Source organism: Coccinella septempunctata, chromosome 6 (assembly GCF_907165205.1).
Source record: "Coccinella septempunctata chromosome 6, icCocSept1.1, whole genome shotgun sequence".
Lineage (NCBI taxonomy): Eukaryota > Metazoa > Arthropoda > Insecta > Coleoptera > Coccinellidae > Coccinella > Coccinella septempunctata.
Genome location: NC_058194.1, coordinates 29,945,678 through 29,964,596, shown reverse-complemented (window position 1 = coordinate 29,964,596; position 18,919 = coordinate 29,945,678). Strand labels below are relative to the sequence as shown.

At 35.7% G+C, this 18,919-nt stretch overlaps 1 protein-coding gene across 1 annotated transcript; it reads right to left on the bottom strand.

The window, feature by feature from the left end:
• Positions 1-430: 430 nt before the first annotated feature.
• On the bottom strand, positions 431-14,977 carry LOC123315679 (alpha-1B adrenergic receptor). The gene is made up of 6 exons (XM_044901501.1): positions 14,515-14,977; positions 6,852-7,031; positions 6,047-6,138; positions 1,159-1,305; positions 786-1,106; positions 431-617 (listed from the first exon to the last, which is right to left on the bottom strand). Exons 1-6 carry the CDS (start codon positions 14,899-14,901, stop codon positions 431-433), a joined length of 1,314 nt encoding a protein of 437 aa, XP_044757436.1. The 5' UTR covers positions 14,902-14,977.
• Between the last annotated feature and the right edge of the window lie 3,942 nt (positions 14,978-18,919).

Below are 18,919 nucleotides of genomic sequence, written 5' to 3'. Positions count from 1 at the left end.
TTAAACACAATATGAGCTGATACACATCTTCTACAACTGTATATACCAACATATTTGAAATCACGTTTGGTGTACCTACGTATGTGGAGACTAGAAATTTTTCTCTGGTGTTAAAAAAGGAATCAGAATACTTGTATTAAAAATTTTCAAATTTTATCCTATATTCGGAAACTTCCAAGTTTATTCTCTCAATTCCAATCCATCCAAATGAACCATTTGTTCAACGTCGAAAATGCAAACATCTAAGGTAACAGTTAAACAAAGACGCTCCCAAAAATCATGCCAGGATGTCGATGCTGGAGCTACAAAGAAGTTGAAACCCTTTCTCCATTACTGAAAGGATATAATATCTACCCTTAGCTCACGACCATTCACCAATGATACACCTTATTGTACCTGGTGTATAAAAAGATTAAAATACTTACTTATTTCAACTCTCTCGACATGATCCACTACTTCCATCAATCAGTGAGGAGCTCCCGGTACTCAAAGGTTGCTGATCGTCCGAATATAACCTCCTTTGAAACGAAGCAGACAATGCAGAATCCAAAATGTCGACAGTGTCGCCAGAATGTTTGATTTCTGCTCCTTTCAAACATCTCGGTGTATCGTACAGACTGTAACAGTCGATTTGATCCATTCATCATTCGATAGAGTTCGCATTACGATGGAAAAAATATCGAAGATATTAATTTTGTGCCTCAGAGATGCCTACTTTTTACCCACTCTGCATATGCATCTTGTTATAACAAGCTTTTTTTTGTAGAAAGATTAAGTAGACTCACCAAGAAAACTGCCAAACTATGTGAACCAAAGGCGTGATACAGACTGGTGCAAAAGCGATCCACACAAAAACAGTGTAGACAACGTCGATGATACCACTGCTATCGTAAGTTTCCACCAGATAAAACCTCACCAGTCTCAGTACCATGATGGGACACATGCATATCCCGTAGACTGAAACTGTGAACACCAAGTACCCCTGATTACGTTTTTCTTGAAGGACGTTCAGCTTTGGTACTCTCCTCGGGATATGTTCAACGTCTTCCTCGTTCCCTTGGTAGTTCTCACTGGTGCTCCTGGAGTTGATACTGCCATCAGCAAATCTAGAAAAATAACGAAATCAAGAGATTCGTTCTTTAGATAGAGTTAACTCACTTTGTATCCCTCTGTAGGAGTCGATGTCCATTGATGTAACCCTCTGCGGACATTCTCACACCCTTCGCACTGGTTTTCATCCTATTTCTCAGCTTTTGCGACGTTCTGACGTACATGTAGGAAACCAAGATCATGGGCGCGACGTACCTATAGAAAGCAACAAGTTATACGTGATCTGAAAATCGAACAGACGAAACTGGATTTTCAGCACTGTGAAGACTGGTAGGAATTCAGGAGGTGTCTGCTGACACTGAGGAATGTTCCATTAGGATGTGTGAGAGGATGCTGTTGAGCTAGAATGCTAGAAAGGAAAAGATCGATAGGAAAAGATATCCGAGAGAACTTGCTCAAACGATTTGACTGGAAATTAACAAAACAGAATGGAAAATACTTCGATTCGAATAGAGAAATGTCAGCTCAATCACGCTTGTTATAAACAAAGTGTTTACAGGGTTAAATAAATGAACGAAAGAGACCCCTTTTTATTTTTCTCAGGAGGTCCCCTTTTTCAGAAAACTGCCCCCTAAATTTTCTTTTTATCTCAGAATCGTATACTGAGATAGAGAGAGAATAATATTTTTGGGGATGAAATTATGCTGTAACTTCAAAGAAGGGGTCTCCTGGCAAAAATCAAGAATAAGGGTCTCCTATTTTGGACTAGATGATCCAACTGAATAACCTGAGTAAGAAAAAACGTAGCTTTTATTATCATTAATGGAAAAACTTATGTGGATGTTAAGAATCCTATTAGAACTTTTCCTATCGATTTTGGCCAAACTGTATCACCGAATCCGAATGGAACATACGACTCTTTCGTCTTAGGAGGTATTGTTCGAAAATATCCAATAAAAGGTAAACTCGGGCCATCGTCAATATCAATATATACCCATATTAAGGGATATGTCTTCAGAAAATCAGAGTAATAAAACTCCCCATCGAAGATTTTTCTTTCCATTTTTCATCGTACTCCGAATTACATAAAAAGTTATGAAATCTAAGGGAGCTCAAAATTCTCCTCTTGAAAATTCGATAAGAATCGTTTCCTCAAAATTGTTGCTGAGGGTACATAGGTAATCATAAAAATAATCTTTTCACACGATCGTTAAAGAACACTATTCAACTCGCATTTTATGGCTATTTTTCTTCTTCTCATTATGATTCACAAAACTCTACTCCTCGTTTGGTAAACGTCACTGGTACAGTCATAGACTAATAAGTATTAGCATTGAGTACCAAATAATCAATACTATCAGTAGGTACTGATTTACAATCCATATTGTAAAAATTGTATCCTTTATTATTTGATAATAGGCTAGCAACGTATGGATATCGACAAAATTCTGAATCGTAAGAGCAAAAAAAAATTTTCTACGTAATAAATTACAAAATCATGTTTGCCTGAAATATTAGTCAAACAATACATATAAGTATTTGAAGTTAACATCCTCTGATGTGCATCTATCAAATTATAATTAATTTTCAACCGTAGCAAGCTCGAATATAATGAATGTTGATGAATGCATATATTCTCAGCTTCCTTTGATATGTTTCCATTTACATATACTCTGCCCTGAAACCTTGAACCAGTGAAACTTTGGAGGATAATTGTTATTTCCCTGGTTGATTTACATGATAAATACCCCCAAAATGTTTTTGCATCAGCTTAGTTCCATCCATCATGAACTTTCTCATCAACAACAAAATTTCGACTTTTTATTGATGATATACCTACACTGTTCAAAAATTGATATGGAGAATACATAAAATAATATATGAAGGCAAATAAAAAAACGATTTTGTATATGTACTGATGTAGTTAGGACATAAAGGTGTCTACCATAGACTTATAATAATACATGTTATTTATAAGTCTATGTGGTCTATGGTGACTACATTACCTTAACCTGTCTGAAATGCCAACAAAAAATTAACTGCTTCAGAGCTACAACATAGTGAAAAAAATACAAAGATTCTGGTGAAGTCTACAAGGTTCCTCTCTAACAAAAAACTCAAATTCAACCAAACCACTGAAATTTTCGCTATTTCACGAATCCAGTGAACTTCCTTATCCTGTGGGAGCTTGCAAACCGCGATGACTCTCTTCTTCATTGTTGAATATCGTTCAAGGCTCATGGAAATGCCGAAAAGGAGATGAATAATTCAGACTTAGCTTGCAAGTCAGCAAGAGGAACATCGGGGTAGTTTATAGGTATGTACGCTAGGCTTTTCGTTGAAATTCGATTGGATAGGACAATTTGTCGAAGATAAAATCCTACAGGAATATGCTACGGTTGTCATTTCGATTGCTAAAAGGCCTAAAAGCTTTCATCCAACTGTCTTAATCTTTCCGCTGTGTTTATACAGAGTGGCGCACATAAGACCTGGAATATCTCCAAGGCCAAAGTCATTATGGCAACTCCCTTAAGAATTTCAAGTGACAAATCGGTCCAATTAGTGCCCAGCTAGGTATTTCAATTCATAATACCATTATAATATGAAATTTTGTCATTTTTCATTACTGTTAATGTTTAAAAGCTTGGAAATTAATGGAAATAATGAGTCTCATGTATCTACCTACCTATTTGCACAACAAAAAAGATGAATGCATAATGAAATTTTACATTTCTGCAGCAGTACGCTGTTTTCCATCTAAGGACGATGCAAAACATCGTGAAAAAACAGAACAGAGTAGAAAATGAACAACAAAAACATCCGGAAACTTAATAAACTCTGTCCAGAGGAAATCGAAATATCTTAGAATCATCGGCGTTGTTCGGATCCTGAGAAACTTCCATAAATAAATCACGAATTCAATCTGAGTTGGGAAACCTTGAAATTAATGAAATAAACCGCTTCGACTTGTCAATCATTCCTTCTACCGCAACTTCCATTTCCTTCGTTTTTTTCTTGTTCCTTCGTTGCATTTTTCTGTAGGTTGAAGGATCCGTTCAACAAATTGAAGCTGTTTAACAAATTGAAAAATGTGAAACTGTTCAGGATTTCGTATCTCTTGTGAAAACCTCCTACTTCAAACCACATTTTTTGATTAATCGCTTAATTGGCGAAATTGGTCCTATTTTTAGTGAAACCACTTGGTTCTTTCTGAAGGATATCTTATAGAAAGTGGTTATAATTAATTATAATATACAATGTTAATTGGAAATGTCAGGAATTTTGATAAAAAAACTTGTTATCTGAAACGCAAACGTTGCAAATTGGTGAATGCGCTTATAACTTACACGCTTCCTTTCATCATGCAACCATAGGCTAGGATAAGTTGAACAGAAGATGATATTTGTAATATTTTTGATTGTTAGTCCAATTTGGACATTTTCTTAAATTGATTCGTCCCATATAATGCTGAAAAACTAATCTAACTGCCTTCATAAATGCTCAGCTCGTTTACCCAATTTTTTTTTAGTTATCGAATGATGAATTGAATGAATTTATCAAATGTTCATCTAGAAGGTACCTCAATTTCCTTATTATTTGTCTGAATTTATGAAAAATCATTTTTCAGTAAAAATTATCATTTTCAGTATTGAATGATTCCGAGACTATATTTTTTCCATTGAAATTTCATATTTAGATTAAATAAATTCTGGCCAAATAGGGTTACTTCATTCGATAAGCCATACGAGTAAATTCCCTGATCCTACTCGATTCTATTTTTAGTTCGAACACGTTCCGAACTGAAACAAGTGTGTTGGTTGATTAATGAATTTATGATCAAATTGGATGCTCTGCTTTTTGCGGTTTTAATGGTTATTTAAGAGGTCCATTTTTCATTTTTCTGCCTCGCAACGAACCATTTCAACTCTCACATCGACACATCATGAATTTATGGATACTCAGATTAAATAATCCACATTTCCAATCGTTAATTTCCATCGAATATCGCTTCAACTTATTTTCAGTGCAGGTGGTATTGAGTTTTTTTATTTCGATGATTTTCTTCAGTTTTCTGGTTTCTCAGGTATAGAAATGAACAGTTTGATAGTTGAAATCAATACACAGGTATGTCGAAAATTAATGCAGCAAAGTTTGGCCACAGATCCTCGAAACAAAATTAGGGAACCCTTATTTCTCCTGTGTACCAAATCCATTGATTTTCGAATGACGAATTCTGAGATAAAAAGAAAACATTATTTTTGACAAATTTTGTTTCATTAATTTTAGACACCCTGTACATCGTCTGGATAATATCCGTAGTCTATTTTCAAATTAATCAGCATTTTGCTATGAAAACTACCTCTTTTCTCCTATAACCTACCCCATTCTTTCATTTTTCGCTTCCCCTTAATCTTTCACCTGATCTTTCACGTTCCAATGCGATGTCTGTAATCGTGAACACTCAAAGTGATTAAATTCATTAATTTAATGAATTGAATCGCATAGCTCGAACATTGTTTCATCCGGATCAAGTTTGGAAAAAAGAATAAGTAAAATTACTTTACCTTGTTTTATTGATGAATGGATCGAAAATTTTCTCAGAAATATTTTTTAAGGTGAGACAATGTCAATATTCTTTTATATATACAGGGTGAGTGTTCGACTCGTACAAATATTTTAACTGTGAGATAGAACTAGAAATAACATTTTTTAGGGTTTTTCAACAGTCTGTATCTTTCAAACCGAGCTGATTTGGAAAAAATAGTAAAGGAAAAAGGTATTTCCTTTGACCTCAAGAATTTACTGTTCAAATATTTGTTCGAGTCGAAGACAGAAGACTCACCCTGTATAGTTCACGTTTTCTTTCAATGTAGGTATGTATATGGAAAGATATGGATGTATTATATATAGGACCCACATTCTGCTACACAATTATGCAGCAGAAACAATATGATTCAATGTCATCTGCAAGCGTTGAGTCAAACAATATACTCACATTGTCAAGAATATTCCTCGCATATATTCTTCCATATCGTCCACCAAATTGTAAATACAAATCCCAACACCGATCAATTCTTCCACGTAATTCTGGAATAGACATGAATTATCAAATGACTTCTACAACAGGATGTACAAAATGGTCTTAGAAAAATTGTTAAACATCTTTTATTTGGAACTCCAATGCAGAAATGTCAAATGTTTCATAATCCTCACAAACATTAGTAAAATTCTTCATTTCCACTCGACTCATCTATTGTACAGGGTGTCCCAAGATTTATGGGAATAAATTCGGAGATAAAGGTTCAGAAACGGAAATAAGAAAAAGAGTTCTAAAAGAGGTATGTCTGGTAACAGTTGCTAAAGAATTACTTTGCTTCAAAGATGAAGACTTGGTTATGGATTTATTAAATTTTTTCCAACCAAGATGAACGAATGAGATTTTGCAGAGGTATTTTTCGAATAGAACTGCATCTGAAAGTAATATTCTCCCTCATCTCCCACACCTAGAGAGGGGTGAAATCGACAACCCTTTTGATTTTCTACCATAACTTTTCACTGGCTTCGAAAATCATCATTGAAAATTATGCATTAAAATTGGTGTAAACCGAAAATCACCAAACACTTATCGATTAGGATTAGCTCCAAAACAAACAGTATAAACTCCAGCTGAGTAAACTCAGATTGGATTAATGAAGTATTCAATTCTGGTCCCAAATCTGGAACAAGGGCCCCACTCTACAGCTTAGTTCAGCGTAGATTTCAACTATTGTAATGAGTTCATTGATGAACACAACACTTACCCCAATATCCACGTACATAATGTATAGAGGGTAGGGAAGTACCAGACACATCGAAGTTAGCCATGTTCCGAAACAGCAGACGAAAGCTGGAAAACGAGTCTGATGAGGGTTTCGTATGAAACGTTGGCGATCCCAAGCCATCAGGGTGAACGTAAGGGTTGACACGTGCATCGGTATATCCTGTGGAACAATTAAAAGGCATGAGTTACATGGGTTTTCTCTGAATCGATGGGAAGAATTTAAGGGTTGATTTACTAGCAAACATAAAGTGGGGTCTTTATTTTAAATATCAACCCTTTCAAGTCATAGGTTTTCCTAAAAAAATTGCCAAAAATTTGAAATAACCATAGAAAAGACATTTCGTATTTTAGGAAGCTGAAATTTTTAAAATAGGTCACTGAGATCCTGAAGATGAATGTAAAGTAGCAAAAACTTGGTTGGTGATATACAGGGTCTTTCAAAATACTTCGTCTTTTCACTCGATACGAAAACAGCGAATAGTTGATTTCATCAAATGGACCACCCACTTTTTAACCGATATTTGCATAGAAATATGTCCCTATACGAAAACCCCATGGTTTCGGAAATAAAGTCAAATTTCTATGACTTGTACTCAACTGATGAAAGAATATTGCAATCGAGATCACAATTTTCATGCCTGTAAGGATTTTATACCGACATATCATCCAAAAGATATAATTTCGGCATCTAAATTGAATTCTTCATTGTAGGAGTGTGACAAATTTCACTTCAGTGAATATGAGTTATTTTATTATTGTACGAGGGCTGCAACATAAATATTTTTATTGTGGCGATAAAAATAGGCAATTTCCGTTTCACACGTGACATATTGCCTGCGCATTCCTATTCCAAGAAGCTATATAGGTATGTATTCTCATGAAAAAAATAGCAGTTTTCATATCGGTATCATGAAATTTTTCAATTTTCAATTCGATTTTCATAAAATAACGATTTCCTGGTAAGGACCATTGAAGTATTATTGTTATTGAAACATTGTATGGATCCATCTAGTCCTGCGAAGAATAACTGCTCTTCCACTATTTTCGCTGTCATTTCGTTATCCATAGAAATTTTTGAGCGAAATTTCAGGATCATATAGTACTCGATGAGATCTTCAACATGAGGTATCGCAACACCCCTGCACCCTCTTCGAAATCAAGGGGTTGTGCTCACCCCCGTTAGGGGGTTGCAGTAACGGGGATGCAAAGAGCGGATAATTTGTCCCCTCTCGAATCAAAAATTGATGTGTCCGAGCGATTTTCGACAATTTCATTTTAAAGCCGGAAAATCGGGGTGTTAAGTTTCGTTGAACCACACTGTATGTTCCAGTCTCGGCAGATTTCTCCAGGTTAATTCTCTGCTGAAACTCCTTCTTGTAGGTTCATTTTCCTAAGCCACAAAAAGGTTTCTGCTCAATAAAAGTAGTTTATGCTTCTTTCGTAGCAAAAGATTTGGCTTCTTCATTTCTTATTAAACGTACGTTTGTAGGATTTGTCGTCTTCAGCTACTTTCCGTTTCTCGTTCTGAAATTGAAACTGGTTCTGGTATAACTTCTTCCATTTTTCTAATCATCCTGCTAGTCGTGATAAATGAAGTCACAAACGCAATAAGGGAGTGGAGATGGTGGAAGGCTATTATAGTTCGTCATGAGGTAGAGCCCCAATTCATAAAGATTTCTGACTTGAGTATGAAAAATATTCCCTCGGCTGACAGCTCAGAATTGGTCGAGTTTCTTATCCCAATAAACATTTTCCGGCACTCAGCTGTTACACTTTATCGTTCACTGAAAAAAGTTGAGATGCAAATATCCTCGAAGGTTTATTTTATTATTCCTTCGAAATATTCCAGTTTTCCTTATCCGATCAAGGGGCTTTGGGACATGTGTGTGAGCTCAAAAATTGCTGCCTTTCTGATCCTCTATCTCAAAAAGCCATATTGACAGTAGAAAAAAAAGGCAAACTCCCAACTTGAAGATCTTTCAAGTTTATCTGTTCATTTCAGGACATCCTGTGTAGATGTAGAAACCAGCTTTCCCTCTTTTGACATGATCGATTCTGCCAACAAGGTTTTGCTCCTTGGAGTCCTTGGGAGACGTGTCAGGAACATTCAGGTTCTTCTTGCCACTGAAAATAAGAATATTCGATTTCCAATGCACCTTCCTGATCTTATCTTCTAACCCAATAGCCACAGTCTCTAGTGGTACAAAGGTATGCTCATAAACAACGTGATCTGATTAACACTTCGAGTCTTACCCTGGAAATAATTTAATCCTAATTGTTGGAACATGGCACTCGTCTGGCTGAGATAGCAACGAAATGAGATAACTTGGAAAACAAGTAGATTAAATTTATTCATCCCGTCAACAGTTTTCATCCAACTTGTATGGGGCATGAGTTATTTGGATGGGGAATAATATAAGCCACAAATTCCGAATATATCGCGTAACTTCTGTTTAAATTGAGCATCAGCATCGTATTATGGAATATGTATCGTATTATAATGGGTTCTTTATATCTAAATTTCATTTGATAATAACATTCTACCCGAAACCAGTGGATATTAGTAGTTCCTGGAATTAAGTCTTTGTCATATGTGGCTTTCCAATTAATTCAGGGAATCCTCGAACATCATCCTTTATCTCAGGTAAAACGGTCTATGAACATATACAGTATGTCTCGTTCAGCGCTCATTTGTGCAGGGTACCCATCAAAAAGTGTTTTGCCATAATATTCTGATTCCTCCTGATTATGTGTACCTTCATTGATACAAATTCCAGATGGCATCAACAGATTGATTAATTTTAATGGGATTCGTTGAATTTTTTAACGATGAGCAGCCTCGGAGCTTTACTGGCAAAAGGAGAACTTCATGAATAGATAATAACCAATTTACTTGCTAAACTCAAGCGCATTTAAATCACCGTAAACCAAAGGGGAATGACAGCAAATACTCTTAGTCGAATTAATTAATCTTCTCGCTATGGTAAGAGCCATCTCGTATTCTCTGGGGCATTCAGTGGAAAACAAAAAAGATTCGAAATTGCAAGAAAGCTTATAAATGATGTGATTTTTTTTAATTTCAGTGCCTGATTTCACGGGTCATTACATGAAGAGCTGCGTGACAAATTTTTGAAATTCCCATGAATAATAGCCGAGTGTCGAAATATAATATACAGGGTGCGTCTTTGACTCGTACAAATATTTCAGATTCTTGAGGTCAAAAGAAACACATTTTTCCTATACCATTTTTTCCGATTCGGCTCTGATAAAAAGATATAGACATTTTAAGTTTTCATAATGAGCTATGCCAATCCTGAAAAAACAAAATTACCTTCAGAATAACTATACTTCATTCACTTTTATTTTAGCAGTCGGTTGGCCATGGAAATTTGACACATTTCACTCTGTATAGTACGAAAATGTGGGGTTATGAAGCTTGTCAAAACATTTTTGGGTTTTAAATCAACGCTATGTTGCCTGTTCTACGTAAAAGTTTCTGTTATTACATATTTTATCACAATGTCGAATCTCTTCGGAAAATATGTGACGAACATATTGAAGTTTATACAAACTGATTGAAGGCATACCAAATCCAGTTATTTGCATGGAAAATACAAAGGTTCAATATAATATCATAATATGCACTAGCTTGAAGAGAGTTAATGATCGTTATCTTCTTTGGCTTACATCATTTGTAGATTTCAAAAATATTAACCCGAAGATGAAATGTATATGATGCAGTGGTTGGGAATGGGTATCTCCCGAAGGAATTAACAGATAATTACAAGAATGTTGAAATCTTCAACAAAAATCATCTTGCATCAACGTAAGTAAAAGGAATTAAAAGAAGTTTCAAGTTAAGATGAACTTCACCTTTGAACAAAAATTTCACATGAATAAACAAGTAACAGGGCAACTTGCGCGTATTTGTGGCTATTCATCTTAATACATTGATGTAATAATAATAATTAGGTATTTATTAGTACCTTAAGACATTTACATTGTATAGGACAAGTCAAATGAAAAATAGAAAAATCCATATTAGGGAACTTATTCTCCGATGACATTTATCGAAAATCCTGTAGTAAACCTTTCGCATTAATTCACTCAAACATAAAATTCTCAAATGCCACCACTTTTTTGGGTCTCCCAATAGAAGGAAATTCTTTGTCATCCTCTTCATTCACAATCTTTCTGATTGTAGAAATATCCAGCTGAAATATAATTCGTTTAGATTCAGATGAAACATTATATAAATTCTCTTACATTGAATATGTTCGCTACCGTCTGACGTAGGGCCTGTTCCGATATTGCTGCTAGTACTGGCCCGCAATCGAATAACAATAGAACTCGAACGACTGGACCAATAGGCATCGTTTCTGAAATACTGACAGTACTGTTCAGGAATATCGGAACAGACGGGTATTGTGGATTTTAGAATATCATGGTGTAACTATTTGAATGAGCGGACCTGAATTCTAAATAGCACTTCCTGAAACCCTGTCTCTTTTTTTCAATCACTTTCGGCATTTTCGTAATAAAAATTGATATAAGTTGTGGCAACGGCGTTATGACATTACCGACATTTCATGAGTGCCAACCTAACTTCGTTCTAGTTACAAAAACTTGAGAAAATTATTTCATGGCCAACCGACTGCTAAAATAAATTTGAATGAAGTATAGCTAAAGCTATGACAACAGTACATACATCTATGGATGTTTTAAACAGAGTTGTTTCAGCCAAAATTTTTCAAATTTCATAGATACTCACAGATTTAATTTTTGAGCATCAAAATACTCGAAAATGGCGCATTATACGAGAAAATATGGATAATAATTCTATTTTACAAAACGTTCAAATATTCATTACATAGCGTCCAACTTAGTTTCAAAAGTTGGGTTCTTTGAATTGTTGGTATTTTTATGGTACGTCATGGTCATAATGAGAAAACTGGAAGACGTGGGTGATATTTTGTGTTCGAAAAAGATTCATCAAATAAATGAAAAACTATATTCCGAAATTCATTTAATTCGATAAAACCGTTTGTGAGATAATAAAATTTTTTTATGGTTTTTTAACAGCATGTATCTTTTAAACCGAGCCGATTCTGAAAAAATGGTAAGGAAAAAAAGTGTTCCTTTGGACCTCAAGAAACTACTGTTGATTTATTTGTACGACTCAAAGACTTACCATGTATATGGAAATGTTCTGTGAATTTTCATTTGAAATTCGCCTGATAATAATTAACAACGTTGCTGGAATTTCAGATCTGTTTTGTTTCCTTGAAAGACACTACTTCATTCTCAAAAACATGATAGAGTCAGATACGAATTGTGATTCGTTATTTTATCTCCATGAAGTTGACGCATTGCAAATTTTTGAGAAGTCTGTGGCCTGGAAACCTTTTGATCAAACAAACTCTCTGATGAAGGCAGCGTGGGTTTTTGGTTTCACTTCCATATTCCCGATTGAAACGAGTACCGTGGAATTGTGGAAAATATGACATTACAAAAACATATTTCTCGTTGATTCTGGGAAATTTCCGTTTCGATTTGAATCTATTTCGAGTCAGGCGTGAGAATCTGGTATACCCGTTGAATTTGCTACTGAGGTAACGAAGGCTTTCTAGATTCAAAGGGATTAAAAATGAATGCGATATACTTGCTGAATCGAGAATCTCGTGTAAATACATAATTCGCAACACGTCGACGTGGATATTGTTCTTATATACAGGCTGTTTACTAAGATGTAAACGCAAAAACGAAGTAGATGATTTCTTGCCTGAAAACATTAATATTTCGTGAAGAACATGGGGTCAAATATACCAGAACATCTTCGTATATTCCAAAATGTACTATTCTCGAAATTGTGGAGTGAAATTAAAGTTTAATGTCAATAACTAAGGAATTTTGCGCTTTGAGAAGTTACAAGAAAATACACTCTTCGTTCTTTTCAAATAATTCGAAGTTCATACATTTTGTGGTATTAAGAATCATATCTGCGAAAGGGATCATAATTTTATATTTGAGATTATGTAAGATGTTTGTTAATTGAATATGATTTCAATTGAGCTCTATGTTTGAAAGAAAACTACTTTGAAACTTATTCTCATTTGAAGGGGAAAATGAAATCATTTTTCGATATTCCAAAAAACATATCTTTCAAGTTCTCAAAGAGCAACTCTTCTAGTAATAAATCTCCAAATTTCATTGAGCTTTTGACGAATTTTTAACTGACCCCATCTTTGTTGGAATTTTCCGAAGGTAAATATTTTCGACACGAGTATCTCTCAAGAAGATCAACGTAGATCAAAATGTGATACATTTTCTAAAAGCGCAACAACTCTTCTATTAATAAATCTGAAAATTTCATCCATTTCGGCACAACCGTTCGGTTTTGAGGAAGTTTCAACTGACCCCATCTTTTTGGGAATTTTTCGAAGGTAAATTTTCGAGTCGTGTATCTTTCAGGAAAATCATCGTAGATCTGAATTTGATACATGATCTGAAAGAGCAACTCTTTTACTGATAAATCTGAGAATTTCATTGACCTAGGTGCAACCGTTCGGTCTTGACGAATTTTTAACTGACCGCATATTTTTGCGAATTTTCCGAAGTTCATCTTTCGACAAGCGTATCTCTTGATCGAGTAATGGGAACAGTTTTCTTCCAAGGAAAACTCAATAGAAGAGCATATTTACTATTAGTTTCGAATTTGTTTGATACTCTGTATCCTGTAGGTATAACAAAATCTAGTTTGAACAAGACGACTCTATTCTGCAAGGCCTGTTTATGAGGATCTGTATGAAGTATTTGTGGAAAAGCACCTTTTAAATGTTTTCCCATTTCTTCAAATTCAACACCTGTACTATTTCTTATGAGGTAATTGAAAACCAAAGATTTTAAAACAAATCGGAATAATAAATCCACAGCAAAACAACTACCTTTGATTTACACCAGGTAAGAGTAAGAGTTGATTTTTACTAGGAGTAAAAACTCTTGTACTTCTCGATATGAGTACAGGGTGGGCAAAATTCGTTGTCTACTGAGAGGATCTCGAAAACGACACATTTCCGAGCTCATTTTCGGAGAAACGAAGAATGTTGCAGCCTCCTACGATACTTCGTTTTTGAGTTTGACAATTTCGTAAAGTCCCCATGACTTTTTTGTTCTTGAAGTTACAAATCTGAAACTTGAACCTTCTACAGGCACTCTTTTACGTAGAATCCACTGATGAGCTCAATTTTTTTTTCATTTCGAATCATTAGGTGAACTTTAATTTTTTTAAATGCAAACTTTGATTGAATTTGTTAATTTTGAATTGTAAAAAAATCTTTTGTCAGTAGATTCCCTTTTGTCAGTAGATTCTACGTATAAAAGTACCTAAAAAGGTTCAAGTTTCAGATCTGTAACTTCGAAGACAAAAAAGTTATAAGAACTTTTCGGAATCGTCAAAATCTCAATTTTGTTTATAACTCGAAATCTAAAAATGATAGGCCGATTCCGTTTTCAGATTTGGATTAGTCATGAAAAAAGAGCTCGAGAATGTGTCATCCGTTTTCTTCTAGCTGCTATAGTTCTCGAGATCCCCTCAGTAGACAACGAATTTTGCCCACCCTGTACACATGATGATTTTCACATACCTGTATCATTGGTAAGAATGTACACATCAATTCTCCAAGCACCCAGTTCTGCACAAGAAGAACGTAAGCAGACAAGGGGAGCACAAACAAACATTTAACAATATCGCAAATAGCGTTGTTTAGCACGAAAGCCTGCGTGGTATCCCTGTACATTTTCCTACGGATGATCGCGTAAAAAACGATCAAATTCGACACAAAACCAACAACGATAAGCAGGGAGAAAGCGAAAATCACGAGCTCGTAAGTTTCGGTCAAGGAGGGCCTTAGATGGGGCTCCCTCAGATCCGAACTGTCGTTTGCGACACCCAGTATATATTCGTGGATGATTTCCAGGGTGTGCGGGTCGATTGGGGTCTTCGTGGAGCCCTTGGAACCTTTGCGCGCCATTCCGTTCGCGGAACTGAAAATTTTCTGTCTTCTGGCGCTCAACCGGAGTCTGGAGCTGGCAAGTGGACGTCGCGACGCGGTTTTCGCTTTTGAATCTGCGGAAAACGTGGAGCGTCGTCCAGCGGAGGGGTTGTAAAGGATGCGCGCCCCCTTGGGAATTCAAAACGACGGCTGCTCCATCTGGCGCCGGTTTCTGAGATCGATGCGATCTAAAACACAAGAATTCAAATTCTAGCTATCAGACAATTGGATTATTTTTATTCCTTCAACTCCTCTACGACAAATATTCGGAAATCAAAGAATAAATGGTTGAAACTTTAAGATATAAAGAATTTTTCGAAAATTCTTTGTTATTCAATGAAATCAGGAAATTCCTGGTTGCATTGTTGTTAAAAGAGACTTCAAAATATACTGCGCAAATAAATTAAAGCACATTCTGAAAATCTCAATTTTAATGAAAGTTAACTCTACATTGACTTTATAACTTATTTTTTATGTTCTCTCGGGAAGGTTTTGAACGAAACAACACACATTAAATGGAAGAAAAATTCAGGATTTCATCGAATCTTATGTGAAAGAAGAGAAATGAACAATTTTCAAAATACTGAAATGCTGATAAGTGATTTAATACTTGGTATTTCCACCCCTTGCGTTAATTACAGCTCGGCAACGACGGTTCATACTCAAAATGAGTGATCTTAAAATGTTCTGGTCTAATCCTTCCCAGATTTCTCCGAGTTTGGATTCCTAAGTCATTAAGAGTAGCTGGATGATTTTCTGAACTTCTCAGCCTTCTATTGAGGTTGTCCCAAACCTGCTCAATCGAATTGAGATCTGGACTTCTTGCTGGCCATTCATTCGAGAGACTTCAACCTCTTCAAGGTACTCCTGAACTATGCGCGCACGATGGGGTCTGGCATTATCGTCCATAAAAATGAAATTTTCACCAATGTATGGGGCAAATGGCACTACATGCTCTTCAAGAATGTTCCTCATATACTTATCAGCATTCATAGCTCCATTATCAACGACCACTAGGTCTGTGCGAGCAGTCAAAGATCTTCCACCCCATACCATTATCGATCCTCCCCCGAAACCAGTAGTATTCAGGAAATTGCACTGGGCATATCTTTTATGTGGACGTCTGTATACAAGGGAACGTCGATCACAATGGTAGAGGCAGAATCTTGACTCATCTGTGAAGAGAACTCTTTCTCAATCGGCCTCTTCTCAATGGATATGCTCTCTCGCAAAATCCAAACGCGCCCTTCGATGGGCTGGGGTAAGAGCTGGGCCTCTTGCCGCGACACGAGCCCTTAAATCATATTTTCTGAGGCGATTTCTTATTGTCTGAGTGCTAATTTGCACCTCATGAGTTTGCTCAGGCTGAATTTGAAGGAGCCGAGCGGTTGCAAACCGTTGTCTCAACGAAGAAACTCTCAAGTGACGTTCTTGAATGGCAGTTGTTACCCCCTAAGACGCACGTATACGAGAAATTGTTGTAACAAATAGATTAATATTAGTGGTAATGATTTGAATGTCACTTAGTAGCTGTCAACAGAAATACTGTCCATAAGTAAGTGAATTGATGCAATATTTCCAGCAAAACTTTTCGATCTAGTCTCTTCATCATCAGTCACATATTTCAACTTGCCTAAGAAACGTATAAATACAAAGACATACGAGGATGTATTGATATCTAGTTAGCATGGACTAGTTCCATGCATAAAAAAATATTGCGTTACCATAGCAACGTACAATAACTCATTAGAAGTGTCAGTGTGAAGTTTGAGGTCAAAAAAATAAACCAGAGTAACGCAATAAATTAAAAGAAAGAAGATGTCCTGCGAAATTGTGAAAATCGAAAAATTGGAGTATCGAGCCATCATCAAGTACCTGTATTTAAAAGGGTTAAGGGGTAAGCAGATTTACGAAGATATGCTTAATACCCTTGGTGATCAATGTCCTTCGTATACGATCGTGAAAAATTGAACTGCAAGCTTCAAAAGAGGTAAATTTTCTATTGAAGATGATGACCGATCGGGAAGGCCAGTTTCTGTGTCAGTCCCCGAAAATATCGATGTAGTTCATGACATGATTTTATCAGACCGTCGAATTGGGCTAAAACGGATATCTGAAGCACTGAATATTTCATACGAACGCGTTCATCTATAGTTCACGTCAATTTGGACATGAGAAAAATTGCTACAAAATGGATCCCCAAATGTTTGAATGTATAATCTTTGTTTTGACTATTTATCCTATGATTTCTTGAACAACAAATGACAACCTGCAGGCGACGAGGTTTCAGCAATATCGAAAAAAAACTTTTTTTGTTTTTCCAATTATGATTTGACCAGAATCTGGAACAATTTCAACGACCAAACGAGGGTGAGCAGCATGGACATAGAGACTGTATGTCTATAGAGAGCACCTACCACTTGGAAATCTCAAAAATATATTTTCCTTCCTTGTAAGTTTCTAGAAATGCAAAAATATGCAATCTTGATTAGTCTGTACAAGGAACCTGCTTGATTGAGTTCGATGTATAAAAGAAACCACTCGAATGGGAATCGAAATCAATTACAGATGATTGAAAAACCTTTCTTCTTTTACAGGAGGAAATTTTCAATCGATAAAATTGAACAGGCACGATAATTGAAAGGTTTCAGAATTCAGATGATGAAACGTTTTAATTTCCGTTCAATTTTTACAATAATGAATATAACATCGAGAAAAAAAATCATACAGCTCCCCTTTTGACATCTAGAAAACAAGAAAAAAAATTCCCTTCAACTGTTTGCTCCTCGATCGACTCATTTTGAGAGGTGAAATTGTGGAATGAACCCAGAAATATACATCGCTCTAATAGGACTCAAAAGAGAGTTATAAATTGCTGCTAAAGAACAGTAACACTTTTAATTGAATGAAGGTGCAACTCTGTTCAGTGAAAACGATTGATAAAATAGTTTAATTATGAAAACATATAAATTAAGAGTAACACATACAAAAACGTAGATGAATGTGAAAGTCTGTTCTGTGAAAACGCTTGATAATACCTAGTTAAATTAAGGATTTCAATCAACTGTTGCTCACTCTGATCATCACAAATGTTGGAATCGGAAACACCTGTTAATAGATTTCAGAATTTTTGGATTTAGTTGATCAATTTAACTGTCCGATTAAGCTTCTCGAGCCCCGAATGGTCTTCATATAACTCAGGATTATGAGAAAATTAAATTCCCTTTCTGCCAATATTTGCAGTGTGAAAATCGTGTTAGAGGAGTGAAATCCTGCGAATTAAGGACGAGAAAGAAGTCTTTTCACCCTTGGCTGCTCTTTTTTGTTCTCACCTTCAAATGCTGAGAAATATGAGCTTAAATTCGTTGACAGTATCGGCTTAGATCGTCTTTCTCGACGTCAGATCCAACAAAGAACTCAACTTCCTTTCCTAGATAGAAACTTGGGTTCAAAAGTTAAAATATCAGAGGTTAGGAAGTTCTGTTTCCGCTCGATATCTTTCTGAAAGTTTCAATAAGTTTCGGACCTTTCACTTGTCTCCAATCTCCAATCCAAGGATTGGAAGCTCTCCGTATCTCTGTAGGTTATTTTCCTGCTTAGAGGGCATTATTTTCTTTCAACCTGTAGGACTTGATAGCATGCAAGGGAAACACGTATGAAGAACGTGGAAAATTAATATAATGACTGATGCTATGGAAAACATCAATTTGTTTTGTTTGAGATAAAAGAAGCACATGCTCGTTACCTACAAGCTGCATTGTATACCTCAGTGATTTTTACTGAGATCCCTTTCAATAATATTCCAGAAATCCTCCTAGCTTTCAAGCTTACATTCCCTTCTATTTATGATTGACCGCTCGATTCTCTTCAGAAATAAGAGTATTCCTTGAATTTTCCATCAGAAGAATTGAATGAAAAGAAACATATTCAGCACCGAATGTAAACATCATTCAGAGCTCTCGATTCCTTACAAATTTCTCGGGAAATATAATTTTTG